This window comes from Artibeus jamaicensis, unplaced genomic scaffold, assembly GCF_021234435.1.
Source record: "Artibeus jamaicensis isolate MK-2021 breed Jamaican fruit bat unplaced genomic scaffold, CSHL_Jam_final scaffold_614, whole genome shotgun sequence".
Classification (NCBI taxonomy): domain Eukaryota; kingdom Metazoa; phylum Chordata; class Mammalia; order Chiroptera; family Phyllostomidae; genus Artibeus; species Artibeus jamaicensis.
In genome coordinates, this window is record NW_026522050.1 from 360,466 (window position 1) to 376,170 (window position 15,705).

The 15,705-nt window shown below is 54.5% G+C and overlaps 1 protein-coding gene across 5 annotated transcripts; it reads right to left on the minus strand.

Annotated features, from left to right (window-relative positions):
- Positions 1-1,576: 1,576 nt before the first annotated feature.
- PELI3 (pellino E3 ubiquitin protein ligase family member 3) lies at positions 1,577-12,806 on the minus strand. 5 transcript variants are annotated; one of them, XM_037135440.2, is made up of 9 exons: positions 12,654-12,806; positions 11,608-11,738; positions 10,310-10,462; positions 9,718-9,789; positions 7,340-7,469; positions 6,645-6,746; positions 5,653-5,847; positions 5,148-5,336; positions 1,577-3,813 (listed from the first exon to the last, which is right to left on the minus strand). In XM_037135440.2, exons 3-9 carry the CDS (start codon positions 10,459-10,461, stop codon positions 3,244-3,246), a joined length of 1,410 nt encoding a protein of 469 aa, XP_036991335.2. In that variant the 5' UTR covers position 10,462; positions 11,608-11,738; positions 12,654-12,806; the 3' UTR covers positions 1,577-3,243. The 5 variants fall into 5 exon arrangements, with proteins under 5 accessions (XP_036991335.2, XP_036991336.2, XP_036991337.2 ...); XM_037135441.2 differs by lacking the exon at positions 12,654-12,806 and having other exon boundaries at positions 11,608-11,751; XM_037135442.2 differs by lacking the exons at positions 11,608-11,738; positions 12,654-12,806 and adding an exon at positions 11,211-11,450.
- Between the last annotated feature and the right edge of the window lie 2,899 nt (positions 12,807-15,705).

The window sequence follows — 15,705 nt, forward strand, 5'->3', positions numbered from 1 at the left end:
CATGGGTGCCTGCACTGCCACGGACCCACCGTGGGCAGGGAGGGTGGAGGGCGGCAGCTGCTAAACGTCTCCGAGCCTCAATTTTCAGCACAAAGGGCAAGGGGCCTGGCAATTTCTTGGTGCTTGCGGGACGCCTGATGGATAAGAAAGACACCTGCAACCTAGAAAGGCTGCCCAGGGCAGAACCTGGCCTGAGATCCACCCTTGCATGTCGGTGATCTCACTGGAGGATGGGGCACAGCGTGTGAAAGTGCCTGGGGCCCAGCGGGCACCTAGTAGGGAATATCGTGAGGGTCCCAGATCAGAGGGGGAGCCGAACCAGGCCTCCGCAGCCTACGGGCTGCCCTTGGGTGGGTCACTTTACCTCTCTGAGTCATGGCTTTCTCAGAAAAAGACAAAAACAAAACAAAACAAAAAAAACCCGAGCTAATAATTGTTTTCACTCTGAGGAACGTTGTTAGCTTGAGTGAAGTGTTGACTGGGCAGTGGCGCCCCCTAATGTTCGGCGAGGGGTGCCTGAAATCCACACCCCTCCTCGCTGCCCTTGCCACACCCGTACCTAACCCGCCCCCCCAGTAGCAGCTGCCACCATGACCACCAGCTGCTCATTTACAAAGGTGCCCAAGCTCTGTTTGCCACAGTGATACTGTTGGCTCTGACAACAATTACCATTATAGGAGGAGCTCAGAAAACTGGCCTATGTCTTTAGGAACATCTCCCCCCTCTTCTTATGCCTCGGTTTTCAGTCTTTGAGTACAGTCTTCCCTGACCTGGGTGAAACTGAAATGTGCATCGGTAAAGGAGGTGGTGCTGTGCACTGCCACCAGGGAGCAGCTCAGGCCTGCAAAAGACCCCAGCGCTCCTGGGAGCCCTAGCAGGCCGAACTCTCATGTCCACAGCTAATCTGATCCTAATCTGTCCCCATACTAGCAGCTGGACATGGAGGATCTCATTTCATTTTTGCAAAAACCCCGAGATATCATTTTACCCATGGTACAAATGGGGAAACTGAGGCTAATTTGTTCACTGACTTTCCTAAGGCCACCTAGCATGTCCTCAGGTGTTCCTGAACTGGAGGTCAGCCTCCCTCAGACTTCCTACCACAGTTCTCTCCATCTGCCCCAGCACACACACACAGAGCCGTCCACTCACTGGAGTCCTGACAGTTCCTTGTCCCTTCCTGTGGAAATGAAGAAGGGATAGGTAAGGAAGTACCATTAAGTACCTCCTGTGTTACAGGTGCCCTCCATAATTCATAACCACCTGGTGACGGGACTTTCATTCCATTTAATAGCTGAGGAAACAGACACTCCAAGAGCTGGGAAGGGGCAGAGCTGGGCCAAGATCAGGGCCGACCCCTCCACTACCTCTTCTGAGTGCTCCCTGGGGTTGCACCTGTGCCCTTTGCTCGTCTCTCCAGAGTCTGAGGTTCCCTGCTAGACATGGGACTGGAATATTTCCATCTGGTTCCCAAACAGGTCAGAAGGAAAAAAAAACACTGGGAAGAGTTGGATTCCTAGTTCTGTGTGTGTGGGAGTTGCCCCGCCCCATACCCACCCCGGAATCCCCAGCTGAGCTCCCCCATAGTGGCAGTGCGATGCTCTGGAACCGAGACTGATCGCATCCCTCTCTCACCCCTCAAGTACCTCTGTCCTCTCAATAGCCCCAGGCCTGTGTCCTGGAGCACGCCCCTCCCCTGGGAACCTGTACTCCCTGAGGCCGTCATCTTCCACTGGGGATGATGCTCAGGTCAGGCTTGTATTCAGAGGCTCTTCTCATTTTTATGTTCCCAAAACTCCTGTCTTCCGAGCTCACTCCCCCTGGGAATGGTCTGGGGGCAAACTGAGCAGCACCCTGGATTCTCAGGGAGTGGTGACACTCTGCCAAGATGAATAGGGAGCCAGGTCAGCCTTGGCCTCCATGGCAACCAAAACCCACCGGGCCAACGCCAAGGAAAGCAGGACAGTGCAATGGAGAAGAGGGCAGATTCTGAGGCCAGCAGGCAGCCGTGGATGCAAATCTGCCTTGGCCAATTTCTAGCAGTGGGACCTGGAGCATGTGCCTGAATCTCCCCATCAACAGAAATGGTAACACCTCCCTCCCTGGGTCCCTATGAGGATTAGATAACCAAACCTCTGAGAAGCACAGCCCAGTGTCTAGTGGGCGCTCAATGAACATAGTTATTATTATCATTAGCACAGTGTGGGGCACAAAGTGGGCATTCAGGAATGGTAGCCCTTGTAACACAGCCAGCGTTCTGGAACTGCAATTCCTCTCTCTTCCCTGGGCTCCTGACTGTCCAAAATGAGGTTCCAAATCCTCCATCCAGTACCTTCTCTGCCAGCACAGCCCCTGCCTCTTGCTCCAGCCTCCTTCCTGCCCTCCTGCAGCCCCTGCTCCAGCCACTTGGAACCCCACTCAGTTCCCTGCTTACTACCACGAGTCTGTGTTCCTCCTCTCCCTTCTGCCTACAGCACCTGCCCCTTCCTGTGGGGGAGTTCACTGAAGCCGAGCCGCCTCCCCCCCATGAACCCTTCCTCACTTTCCCTCCTGCCAGGGAGACCTGCACCACAGCCCCTGGCAATTCCCTTGATCCTGGCACACAGGAAGCCATGCTGTCATTCGGTAATTCGATCTGTCGTCCACTAGTCTTTGAATTCTTCCAGGCAGTTTGTCTCCGTGTCCCCAGAACCCACTTGGCATGGAGTCCAGCGCACGGTGAGTATCCACAGATGCCAGTCCCAGCCTGCCGCCCACCTGTGACTGACTCAGGGGCTGGAGGCACTGCATACTTGCACACATGCGGGACTCGGGTTGGTGAGGGCAGCTGAGCAGCAAGGTTTATCGAGAACCCCAGGGCAGCAGCAGGGTGAATATCTGAAACCGGGTTAGCAGGCTCAGGGCACAGCCAGCCTAAACTGAGGGTCAGGGGCCCGGGGCTCCTTCACTCCCCCAGGGGCACAGTGTCAGCGGCATGATGAGACACCCCGGGAAAGGCCAGAGCGCAGGGGCGGGCTTCCCTCTGGCAGGCCAGGGCAGAGCTGGAGCTGAGGACCCCATCATTCTGACTGGGGTAGCCGTCTCAGGGACACCTTTGGGGGCCAGAGTTAAAAGGGGAGGCGCTCAGACCATCCAATGCGTCCATCTGGTGGTGGAGTCCCGCATGCAGAGCCCCCTCGAGGCTGCAGGAGGTGGAGAATCCGAGTGGGCAGGCAGGCGCAGCAGCAGGGGACCCTGGGGCACTTAGTCCAGTGGCCCCTGGAAAATGAGGCGGACACAGCCGTGCTCACCAGTGAGCCAGGCCCCACAAAATGGGCAGGCAGCGTGGAAAGCATGGGTGCCATGGGGCAGCGGTGTCTGGGCCCAGTAGCGGGCAGTCTTCTCAGAGCAGACGTGGCCGCAGGGTGCAAAGGCATGGCTGGGAGGCCCAGGGTCCAGGCAGAGGCCGGCCTCCTGGCCCAGCCACAGGGGCACATAGGGCCCCACAAGACGGCAGAGAGGACACTCGCGCTCCTGGGGGCCCCGCTCTCGCCGACAGCCCCAGCCATGGTAGCCGTGGACATGGCCGCAACGAACGTAGACCCAGGGCTGCTGTTTGTCGGGGGCCGTGCGGCCACGGGCCGGACTGGGGAAGGCTAGAGTGCTGAGGCCCACGGGGCACTGGGGCCTCGCTGCGTTCGCCTCCTGCCGCTGGGCCTCCAGCTGCTTCAGCGTGGGTGCCCGCAGCAGCCCCGCCGGCGTGCGCCACAGCAGTGTGGCCCCACACAGGTCGATGAGGGAGCCATCCTGCAGCACGTTGGACTCGCTCTCCACCTGCCAGGAGAGTAGAAGGGACTCATTGCCCAAGAGGCCCCCAAGTCCCTACCATCGGGCAGCTATGTCCCCAGCCTAGCCACCTGTCCACTCCACTGAACCTCCCTGGAGAGGAAACTCAGGACCATCAGGGCAGGCCGGGGCAGGCCTGGGGACTAGGACAAAGAAGGGAAGGATGGGGGTGGAGGAGGGGGGCAGACCAGGAAGCCACGGGGGCGGGCAGGCAGGTACTCCCAGGCACAGTGTCCCTCACTCTCAGCAGAGCGTGGGCCTTGGTCACTTCATCTGTCAAACCGGGAGGTCTGGACTTAAACGGAGTCTTTCTAAAATGTTTCCCCAGGCTCTTCCCTTAATGGCAGAGGCAGGAAACTCTTCCATCCAAACCACCGGGAACAGAGGCCAAAGCAGCTGTCCCCAGGGCTGTGGCTGAAGCACGAAGTCTAGAGCTAGACGTCCTGGGGGCGAATTCTGGCCTCACAGCTTCCTAAATCTGTGTCCCTGGACCAATAATTCGATCTCTCTGTGTCTTCATTCCCTTATCCTCCAGACAGATTCCACTTTCCCGTATGCCAAGTGCTTCTCGGGATCGATCAATGTAAACTTGGAACATGCTGGAACTTAGTGTATGCTAGTGAATCATTCACCCATATAACTTTTTCAAACAATATTTCCCCAAGTCTCCCAGTAGGATTGATGCTCTGGAAAAACAAGCTGTGCTTTCCCTGAGGTTTTGTATCCGTTTGCCTAACACGTTCACACCCAGGAAGGGCTCAGCGCTGCCCATTTGAGGAAGCTGGCCACACGACCTTAGCAAGCTCCCACGTCTGTCTAGGACCCTCTCCCAGCTCCTGACATTAGTTGCCTGCTCTGTGCTGCATGCAGCGTTCACTGTCACCTGTGTCAGAACTACTCCATGGACGCTTTCCCACTGGGAGAGCATAATAAAAGCTCAACCCGGCTGAATGCGACAGACACGTTACAAACTGCCGACACTTCAGGCTATAAACTGTTCACACAGGGGCCAAGTGTCACCCTCATCAGAGGGTGTGATTTTTTTAAGCTGTTGGCGTCCCCTAAGCCATTTGGAACTGCATGGTGTGTTTGTGTGTGCCCCACTTCCTACCACCCCATGGGCCTCCAACAGAGGAAATACTTGGGGACACCAGTCTGGTTCCCTCCATGTGGCAGGCGGCACATGCCCCCAGATGGAGCCTGTTGGGGCACCCAGGTGCAGGAAGGCTGGAGATCGGCTCCTGGCTTTCGCAGGGGAATGGGCGTATGGGGGGCCCCGGGAAGGATGTGGTGGGGAGGCAGGGATAGGGCAGACCACCTACCAGCTTCCCCCGCTGCTGTGCCGAGCGGCTGTCCCTCAGAGTGTAGACGTTCCCGCAGACGGAGATCTCTCGCCAGATGCCAGGGGCCGAGTCCTCAGAGAAGCCGCCCGCAGGGTGCATCACCAGGACCCCATTGGTGGTTAAGCCGTCCATTAGGCCGTCGGGGGTCCGCCATTTGGCTGCCCGCTCCTGGGACCACATGTGGGATCAGACCACACCACCAAGGGGCCCCCAGCAGGTCCTGAGCCAGGGGTGCTGCCCCTCCACCCTCAAGGTCAGAGGTGGCCCAGAGAGGCCTCAGACTGGCACTGCCTGACCTTGGGCATCATCTGACCTCTCTGAACCTCACCTTGCTCATTTGTTAAGTGGGGTGCTAATCCCTGAATAGGTCATAGTTATGATTACTGTGGGCTGGTCCATGGAGCTCAGAGGGCTGCTCTTCCCCAGCCTACCCCTCAGCTCGCTCTCAGATGAAGTGCTGGTCCCCACCTGGGGGCTCACTCACTCCAAGGAAGATGTTGCTGGAGGCATCGAAGCCAGCGGCATAGATGCGGGCAGTGTAGGGCGGCCGGCGGTCACAGAGGATGCGGCAGGCATAGCGGGAGATGGTGCTCTGGGCAGAGGGGCCCTCAGCTGCCCCTCCTCCAGGGGACGTGTCTGTCACCACAAAGTCAATCATGTTCTCCGTGGAGCGGCCAATCTATGAGGAGGGGGAGGGCAGGCACAGGTGTTGTGTTGCAGGTCAATCCCACACTTCCCACCCAGGGTTCCTGGCAGCTGCTCTGCACGCAGTTACCAGACAATGAGGGGCAGCACCATCCCAAGCACCCAGGGGGTTCCAAGTCCAATTGCCAAGTTCTGGGGCTTCTTCTTCTTCTCCCCCAAAGGCCTGGGGAACACGACACTCAATAAAAACTAATAGATTTTCTGACTGAACAGGGAAAGGGTGACACCCAGGGTCCAGGAGTGTCACGTATCAGCAGCAGACAGTGCATTTTTAGTAAAGTGTTTACTCTCTGCCAGGCACCGTGCCGCACACTTTACGTGCAGGATCTCAGTTCATCTCCCCTACCATTCTGTTCGTGGGTACTATTCTGCCCGCCCCCCTGCCCCGAGCAATGAGATAACCAAGGCCTGGAGAGGTGAGGTGACTCTTGCCCAAAGTCGCCCTAAGTCAGCAATGGAGCTGGGGTCTGAACCCAGGGAGTATGATTCTCACACCACACACTGAACCCCTAAACTATATGCCCTTCCACAACTGGGGAGTACTGTCTTGGGTTTGAATCTTGATACAGCTACTACTCGCTGCACGGCTCTGGGAAGTCAACAGTCCTCGCTGCGATGTCCTGCTTCCTCATCTGAAGAGCAGTTAGCTGCACTAGGGGCCCCGCAGCACCTTCCCCATGGCCTCTGGTCCTCCAGCCTCACCCTGGAAGGCCTGAAGAGCCGAATATTGAGCCTGGTGGCCGGGAGGCGCGTGGAGGGACCCAAACATACCTGGAACATGTCTGTGTCACTGTCATGTGTGTACTCAACTATGACCGAGTGGCTCCGGGACAGTGTGTACGAGATGCTGTGCTGGCCCCGGTTACTCAGAGCCTGGTGGGGAAAAAGGGGAAGTTACTTCCCAGGGCGTGTGGCCATGATGCGTGAGCCTCTGAGCTGGAAGCTGGAGCCCGAGGCCAGCGGCCGCTCCCGGGGAAGGGTGGCCCTCCACTTTGTGGAGGGCATAGTGTGCAGCTGGCACTTTATACAAGGTTCCCTTTATTTGCTCCCTCCAGCCACCCCAGCAAGAAGGCATGATTATCATTCCCATTTTACAGTCCAGAGAACTGCGTGCAGCTCAGGGTGTGTGGCTGAAAGTTGCAGAGCTGGAAATAGCAGAGCTCCAATTCTAACCCAAAGGCTTTCCCTTTGTCATTGCTGCAACTGTCACATCCCCTCTCTGAGTCCTGGCTGCCTCTAAAATGATGCTGATCATTTCCATCCAAAGAATGGGGCCTGGTGGTCAAGGAAATGCGTTGCAAACTGTAAAGGACAGTGTGGGCTGCAAAGGCTCTCCCGTCAGCATCATTTCCCTGGCAGCTCAAGAGGCAATGTGGAAAGATACAGGGGGCTCCCCGGCTCCGGTGGGGGGGCTTGGGCAGGGAGGGCAGGACCAGTGCCCTGGCGTGCTGGGACAAGCTGCTTGCCTTGGAGACGAGCGGTGTGGAGATATGGTGCATGACGTCTGGCTTCACTCCGTTGGCATGTGGCCGGCGACTCAGTGCCAGGCGGCTTCGCCGGCGGCCCTTGTCCCCACTGGACAGACATCCGTTGTAGCTGTGGATATGGGGAGTTAAGAAGAAAAAGTTGAAGGGAGATAGAGAAAAAATGAGCCTCTGAAAGACTAGGAGGAACTGCCAACTTCTGGGCAGATCCTACCTTGATAAACAAGCCCCAGAACCATCTGAAACCAGAAGACACTCCTATATATCAAATCGGTGCCTTTGGGAAGTGGGTTGGGGTCAAAACATCTTCAAAAGAACTTTCATTCAATTAATCATTGTATCCTGAACCCCTGAGCTGTGCCCAGCCAGGTGCTGGGTGCTGGGGTGGCAGAGGTGATGCACCACAGGTCAGTTCTGTGCCCTGGCAGTGGGGGAAGGAGGTCCTCAGCTTTTCAAGGAAACTGGGTGCCATCTGCCATGACCCAGGCACAAGTCAAGTGCACTTCAGGTCTAGAGGCAGGAGAAGAGTATTCTGGCCCCCAGATCAGGTTTCTAGAGAGGGAACACCTATCCTGGGTCTTGAAGAACTGGAAAGGAGTCATTTGTAGCAAACTGTTATTTATGACATCACAAGTACTACTGGAAACCAGAACGACAGAGAAAAAAATAAAGCCACACTGCACAACCTCCATATGTCCACTCACATTGAAATTCTACCTTCCTTCCTAGCTCTCATCCCGGGGGGAATGGTGCGGAAGGAAAAGATGGGGCGAGTCACAGCCTGACTGCGGCCGTGCACTGGAGCCTCCCATTGTTCCTGGTGCTTCACACTATTAATTACCTAATGGAATCTGCGCAATGTCCTGCCAGGCAAGTATCTTTCTTCCCATTTTATGAATGAGGAAAACTGAGGCTCAGGGAGGTAAAATGACTTGCCTGAGGTCCCAGGCTAGTAAGTTGAAAAGTTCAGATTTGAACTCGGGTCTGTCCAACTCCAGCCTCTCTTGCAGAAACCTTCTGGAGGTAAGGCTCACCCTGAGCAAAGGTCCTGAGGCCGGCAGAGTCTGGTGAAACCAGGGAGGGCTGACTAGCGTGGTGAAGTGCAATAGGAGAAGAGGAGGTGGGCAGATGGCCCCCAGAAACCAGGCTGAGGAGTCTGGACTTTTTCTGTAAGCAGTGGGGGGCAACGGAAGGTCTGATAGAATTAAGAGCTGCCAAATACAGCCGAAGATCACTTGAATCAGACTCTTGGGTAGCTGGTTAAAATATAGATTCCCTGGCCCCATTCATGGAGATTTTGATTCAGTAAGTCTGGGATGGCCCTGTTCAGTGAGCTCCCAAGATGGGTCTAATGTACAGCCAGGGTGGGTTTCACTGCTCTGCAGAGAACCACGGCTGGCAAGAGGGCCTAGCCCTTGGGGTTTTGCTCTCCCTCATCAGTGGTCTAACCCTCAGCTGCAGAGCCAGCCCTCCCTTTGGGACATCAAGCTGCTGCTATTCTAATGCAAGTACCCCTAAGAGAGACATCGCTCTTGCTCTTGTAAGCTCTTTCCACAAGTCGGGGTGGGACAGTTCAGGACATGGGCCTGGCTGAAACCATGGCTTATCTATTTACTACACAACCTCCATAAAATGGGGCTAGTTTACCAGGACCTACCTCGTGGGTTCATTGGGAGAACTAAATGAGACAAAGCATTTAAAATTGCTTGGCATAGAGTTTGGCTTATATACAGAAAGTCCCTGATAAATGTTAGCTATTATTATTATTTTTTTATCCTCACCTGAGGATGTTTTTTCATTGTTTTTAAAGAAAGAGGAAGGAAGAGAGAGAGGGAGAGAGAGAGACATTGGTTGCCTTCTCGTGGCGCCACGACTAGGGATTGAACCCTCAACTGGCTATGTGCCCTGACTGGACATGGAACCCGTGACCTTCCTGTCCACAGGATGAAGCTCCAACCCACTGTGCCATGCTGGCCAGGGCTATTGTTATTTTTTTAAGAAAGTACACAGCATGTACATGTCAACAACCATTATTATTTCTACAAAATCATCATAATGACAACACAGCCTATCGGGTATTTTCTCCAGGGCAGATGGCAGAGAGAAAGGCCAAAAGGAAGCATGAATGGGGAGGAAGAGGGATCTGTGCCTGGGGGAAGTGCACAGTGGGAGTTGCAGGGACCCTGGTCAGGCAGAAACCAGGAAGGGATGAGGTCTGCCCAGCCACCGACTCACATCGCTTCCTTTCTTGTGGCCTCGGTTTGCTCATCTGTAGCATGAGGACCAGCTGTGGCTTAGTGAAAGCGCACTAGACCTAGAGTAAGAAAGACCTGGGTCCAAATCCCAGCCCTGCCACTTACCAGCTGTGTGCCCTCGGACCAGTCACTTCCCCTCTCTGAGCCTCGGTTTCCTCACCTCCTTCCTCACAGCATCTTTGTGAAGATTGAAATGAAATAATGTCCATGAAAGGGCTTGGCACAGTCCTGCCTCCCAGAACACTTGATACGTGCCAGGCACTGTTCTACGTGTTTATAGAAATCACCTCATTCATTCCTTCCAACAACCCTCTGAGGTATCGCCATTCCTATTTGTAAAAGGGGGAAACGAAGGCACAGGGAAATCAAACAACTGGCAAACGCAGGATTTGAACCACGCAATTTTGATGAAGAACCGGAATTCTTAATGTCAAACCACACACACACACACACTTTACGAAAGGCAGCGGTGTTAGTGTTTTCTGATTAGAAACTCAGGTGGGCAATTAAGAGTTCTCTCAGTAATTTATGAAAAATGGAAAGATAAAATAATTATGAATTAAGGGTCAACTCTGTCTCCCAGCTGGGAAGATAAGGAGGGATAAAGAGCAGAAGAAGGTGGAGAGAACTGGGGCCCTTGGTCTGATTGCCCTGGGGGTGCCTGGTGCCCCACCCCACCTGGACCAGGGATGCTCACCCCAGGACGATGAGTTCACCATACTTGATGGGTTCCTCGCCTGGCTGCCCATCTTCACCAGGAGAAGAAAGGACGCAAGAGCCCTGGTTCCCAGGGCGCTGGAGGTCTGAGGTTCGGGAGGACCCCACTTCAGGATTTCCTTCCAGCACCATTCTGGGCAAAACGGAAGAGGAGAAAAAATAATTTTGCAGCCCCCCATCCCAACCCTCCTCGGGGCCAGATCTGGCCTGCCGTAGGACCACCTAGGCTAAAGCCAGAATGACCTTTCACCGCCTCTGTTGCTATGGCAACCACTTCACCCCTGCCTCTCCTAAACTGCCCTGGGTTGCTGGGATACCCAGGAAGGAAGTTGATAGGTGGGATGGAAGGAAGAGGAGAAGCCACACAAGAGGGTGAGAAAATTTAGTGGGGCCAGAGGAATGAATCAACTTGGGGTGGCCAGAAGCTTCCTTTTTGGCCATGTTCTTGGAAGAGGGGCACCCTAGGAGTTGGGGACCCTTACTCCTTATCTTAGACTCAGTTCCTGGGTTTAGCTCTCAGCCACAGGACCTCTAAGTAACCCTTCTGTCAGGTTCTTGGAACCTGTCTGCCCTTCTTCATCTTTCTGCCTCTTTGCAGGTCTAGCCTCTGTCTGTCTGTCTGTCTGTCTCTTTTCTCAATGACTCTCCGCCCTTCCCGCCTCTGTTCTTTCCCCCATCTCTCTTCCCATCTTCTTCCCCATCTTCGCTTGTCTGGCCACCTCCACCTTCCTATCCATCTGCCTCAGTCTCCCCATCTTGGCCTCGCCCTACGGGCAGGCCTCTGGGCCCCTCCCGGGTGCGCACCCCTTTTCTCCCTCAGGTGTCTGTCTGCAGTCCCCGGGCTGCCCGGGTCTCCGGAGGCCTGTGGGGGCGGCGCTCACCCCTCCAGCTCCGGCTGCAGCAGAACCCATCTCCGCAGGAAGCCCGTTTGGAAAACATCCCCGCGCAAGAGGGACTGCGCTGGGGCAGGCCCGCGCCCCGGGCCCGGGGCAGGCACAATGACGGCCCAGCGCATACGCAGATACACACCCGGCGGCCCCTCGACACAAACACGCGCGCGCACGCACAGTCCCGCACAGCCCCAGACCCGCGAGCGGTGCCAAGACGTGTGGAAAGCCCACCCTGGCCCCGCCACAGCAGCCGTTAGCGCCCAAACAGCTTCGGGCGCGCGCCCTCGAACCCACTCCCTCAGCCACCCCGAGACACGCAAACACGCCCCCCGCGCCCGCCAGGGCCCGCCCGGCGCAGCCCCCGCCCCTTCCGCCCCAGCGGCCTCACCTGGCCGTGCTCCGGGATCCGTTCGTGCAGCTCCCTCCGCGCCTCGCCCCTGCTCGGCCCCGGAGCCGCTGCGGCGGGATGGGCCCGGCCCGCGGCGGCTCCGCGCTGCCTCGTCACAGGGACACCCCGGGCTGAGGGAGGGGGACAAGCGCTAACCTCCACGCTCCACCCTCTGTACCGCCGCCCCGCCCATCTGGCCCCGCCTCTCGAATAGACACGCCCACTTTAGACTCCGCCCCCTTGCGGCGAAGCTTAATCCTAACTGTCTGGGCTCCGCCCCTCTGGGAAGACCACGCCCCTGCACCGACTCCGCCCCTGGCACTGGAAGCCCCACCCACCGACTCCTGGATACCCCTGTTCGGGCTCCACAGATCCCGCTATCATTTTTGGAGACTTCCCGGGTTCTCCCAGAGGCCCACCCTCCTCCATCGCAGTCTAGGGCTTTCATGCTGGGCAGAAGGCTCCTTTCCCCACTTTAGGCCGGGGACTCTCCACCTCCCGCCCGAGACCCCGCCTTCCACGTGGGGAACCCGCAGGATTAGAAGAGAAAGCGGGGGCGGGAAGGAGAGCAAGAAGGAAAACACTAGAGGAGGAGGAGGAGGAGGTGTGCATCAGCAGGAAAGCCGAGGAAAGCCGCTGCATTTGACTGGAGTCGCAACCTTCCAGCGCAGCGGGGCCCTTTCTCGCTGGGTGACCTCTGGCCGGTTCTGGGGCCTTTGGTGTCCAGGAACACCTCCCTCCAGCCTGCCAGCACGTACACACCGCACGAGACGCCACAAAGGGGATGGAAACCTCTGAGGGCGCGCAACCCCTTCCAGGCCTGGGCTTGCAAGATAACTTATGTATGACTCTGCACCAGGTGCTATCCACTGCACTTTCAGGAAGATAAGCCTTCTAATCGCTGGGAGCTAGGCCCGATGATCGCCCATTTTACAGATGAGAAAACAGATTTACAACCTGACTTTGTCACGGTCATTTTGCTAGAAAGGAGCCAAGAGTGGATCTCAGCTATGTGCCTCCCAAGTCTGGACTTCTAACTTCCTTACCTCGTAATGACTAGGAATGGCGAGATGGGGCCCAGAAGCGCAGAGCAGGAGAGACCCAGAGATGCATCAGATGAGGGCCCTGTAGGTCATTATCTCGTGGTCTGTTTGGAGCCATAATCAAGAGCTGGGGGAAGCTCAGAGGATGGACTCTTAACCTGCATCTTCGGAGGGAGTGTGCATTCCACTGAGGAAATCAAGAAAGGTTGCGCAAAGGAAATGGCCTTTGGCCCCTCCATCACGAAGATTTTGCCCACCCCTTCCTGAGAGGGAAAATTCTTTCTCCCACCCCCAACTTGTTTCTTGCAGTCTCTGAGACCCCCTGCGCCCCACCACATCCACACACCCCACTAACTCCCCCACCTAAAAATAGTCCAGGATACCAACTGCTTTGCTAACTGTCCTGGGCCCCATCAGTCAGATGAAACAAGGAGGCTGCCGACAGTAAGTCCTTTAGGGACAAAGACAATCATTAATCAAAGAGAAACTCCCTGAGAGGCCACCGCTGAGCAGACCAGACTGCTGGGCTGCCAGCAGCAGGTCATACAGACCCGGCACCACGAGACAGCCTCCATCCCTGAATGCCTACGGTGTGCCTCCTCCACGGCAGGTGCACACAGCCACGAGAGGACACAGTCAGAGGCACAGTCTCACCCCACTCTGCACTCTCAGCTTCTGGCACTTTGCCTGCCAGAGCAGGCCCTCAGGGAACGTGTGCTGAATTACTATTCAGTACCTCAGTTTACAAATGAGAAAAATGAGGCTTTTTTTTTTTTTTGTCAGTGAGGAGATACTTGTCCCAGATCGCACAGTTAGGGAAATAAGTTAAGTTTGACCAGAGCCCCACTGCTACCACCTGACACCAGACTGCAGAACGGAAAGGCTGAGGCTAGTTCCTCCCTTGGTGGAGCCCTGGGAGCAGCTTGGATGGGAGCCACACAGCCAGACCTTTGGGGCCTCTGGGAGCCTGCAGTGGGCCTGATCCCAGCAGTCCAGATGGGGGAGAAGAAGGGAATATGTGGACACCCCCAAATGTCCAAGTTTCAGCCTTGGTGTCTGGCTCTAAGGCCCATGTTCTCTGCCGAGAACTGGAGCTTCTAAATCTCTCTCACCTCAGTTTCCTTGTTTTTAAAATGGGAATAATAATAATGCTATCTATCTGTAGTGGGTTAAAGATTTGTACTATTGTTCTGAAATCCCTTTGTTCAGCCCTTCCCTTCTCTCCAATCTAGATCTTGACCCTGTTGCTTAAAAAAAAAGTGGGGGACAAAAAAAGGAACAAGATACAACCTTTATTTTTCTCATTCTTGGGTTCAAGTGTCCAAAGATGAGGGGTTGGCATAAAATTTGGAAGAATACTTGAGTATCTGTTTGAGAAAGGATGTTGAAAAACAAAACAAATAAAAAGCAACAAAAGCAAACTGTGCTAAGAGAGTCAGAGAGGAGAGAGGGAAGGGTTAAGATGCTGGGCTCTGCCTTGTTGTAGGAGGGAGGGTGGGGCTGGGAAAAGGGAGACCCATCTGATAGATCTGAGGATCCAAACGCCATTCCCTCGGAGTCTGAATTTGATTGGGTCCATTGTGGAGCAATTCATGTCCCAGAACATTGTGGAAAAGAGTAAAGGACTCAGCTGGCAACAAGTGGAGCTAGACAGCGGGCGTGGTCAGGGAAAGAGTCAGTCAAGGAGAGCCTTGCCCTAACCACTGTCATCCCAGGGTGACAGTGGGCACACCCCAGGCGACATTCCCTGAGGACCAAGGACAGAGAATGGGAGATGGACTTCACTAAAATGATCCAGCCACCCCGGCTGGTGTGGCTCAGTGGATCCAGCGCAGACCTGCAAACCAAAAGGTCAGTGGTTCGATTCCCAGTCAGGGCACGTACCTGGGTTTCGGCCTGGCCTCCGGTTGGAGGCGTGTGGTTAGGGGCATGCGAGAAGCAACCAATCGATGTATCTCTTGTACGTTGATGTTTCTCTTCCCTCTTTCTCCTTTCTTCTCTCTCTAAAAGTAAATAAATACAATATTTTACAAAAGGGGAAAAAATGATCCAGCCAGTTAGTAAACAAGCAAATAACAGACCCTGGAGGGGGGAAGACCAGTATTGAGTTGCTACAATATATTATCTAAAATCTTCAGTTTTTGACCAAAAAAAAATATGTCATGCAAGGAATTGGGAAAGGACGACCTGTACACCAGGGAAAGAAGCAAGCAGTTGTGGTCGGCGGGTGGGGAAACGCCCCCGCATGCACTGCTAGTGGGGTTGTGAGAAGGTGCGGCCGTGCAGGGGAGCAGTCGGCAGTGCCTCGGACAGTTAAACATAAAGTTACTACCTGACACATAGAAATTTCACTCCTCGGTACATCCCAAGAGAAACAAAAGCATATGTCCACACAAAAACCTGTACACAGTATTTATGAATACATCTTCCGTAATGCAGTCCAAATGTTCATTAATTGTTGAAGGGATAAACAAAACCTAGTCTATTCAATGGAATATTATTCAGTCATAAAAACAACCACTATACATACCAAACCTCGAAAACACTGCGGATGAATCTTGAAAGCATGAAGCTAAGTGAGAGAAGTCGGCCGCAAAGACCACGTATTCCATGACTCACTTTACAGGAAATGTCAGAGTAGGGAAATCGAGAGACGGAAACGGAGTGGGGCGGGGATGAGTGGCAGAAGGGAGTGCGAACGCTGGAAGATACAAGTTCCTTTTTCAGGTGCTGAAAATGTCCCAAAATTCACTGTGGTGATGGTCACAAAAATCTATGAAGATACTAAGAAACACTAAACTGTACACTTTAAATGAGTGAAGTGTATGATAGGTGAATTATGTTTCAATATAGCTCTGTTAAAAAAAATATATATATATATCTGTTAAAATAAACATAACAAAGAGCAAAGAAAACAAAAGCCAGACATGGTGGAATCCTGTGGCATGAGTCCATTGATATAAAGCTCAGAAGTAGCCCAAACTAAGCTATATTGGACCATGATGCACACTTAGGTGGTAAAAATAAAAAATGCAAAGAAATCAGTAGCATGAAA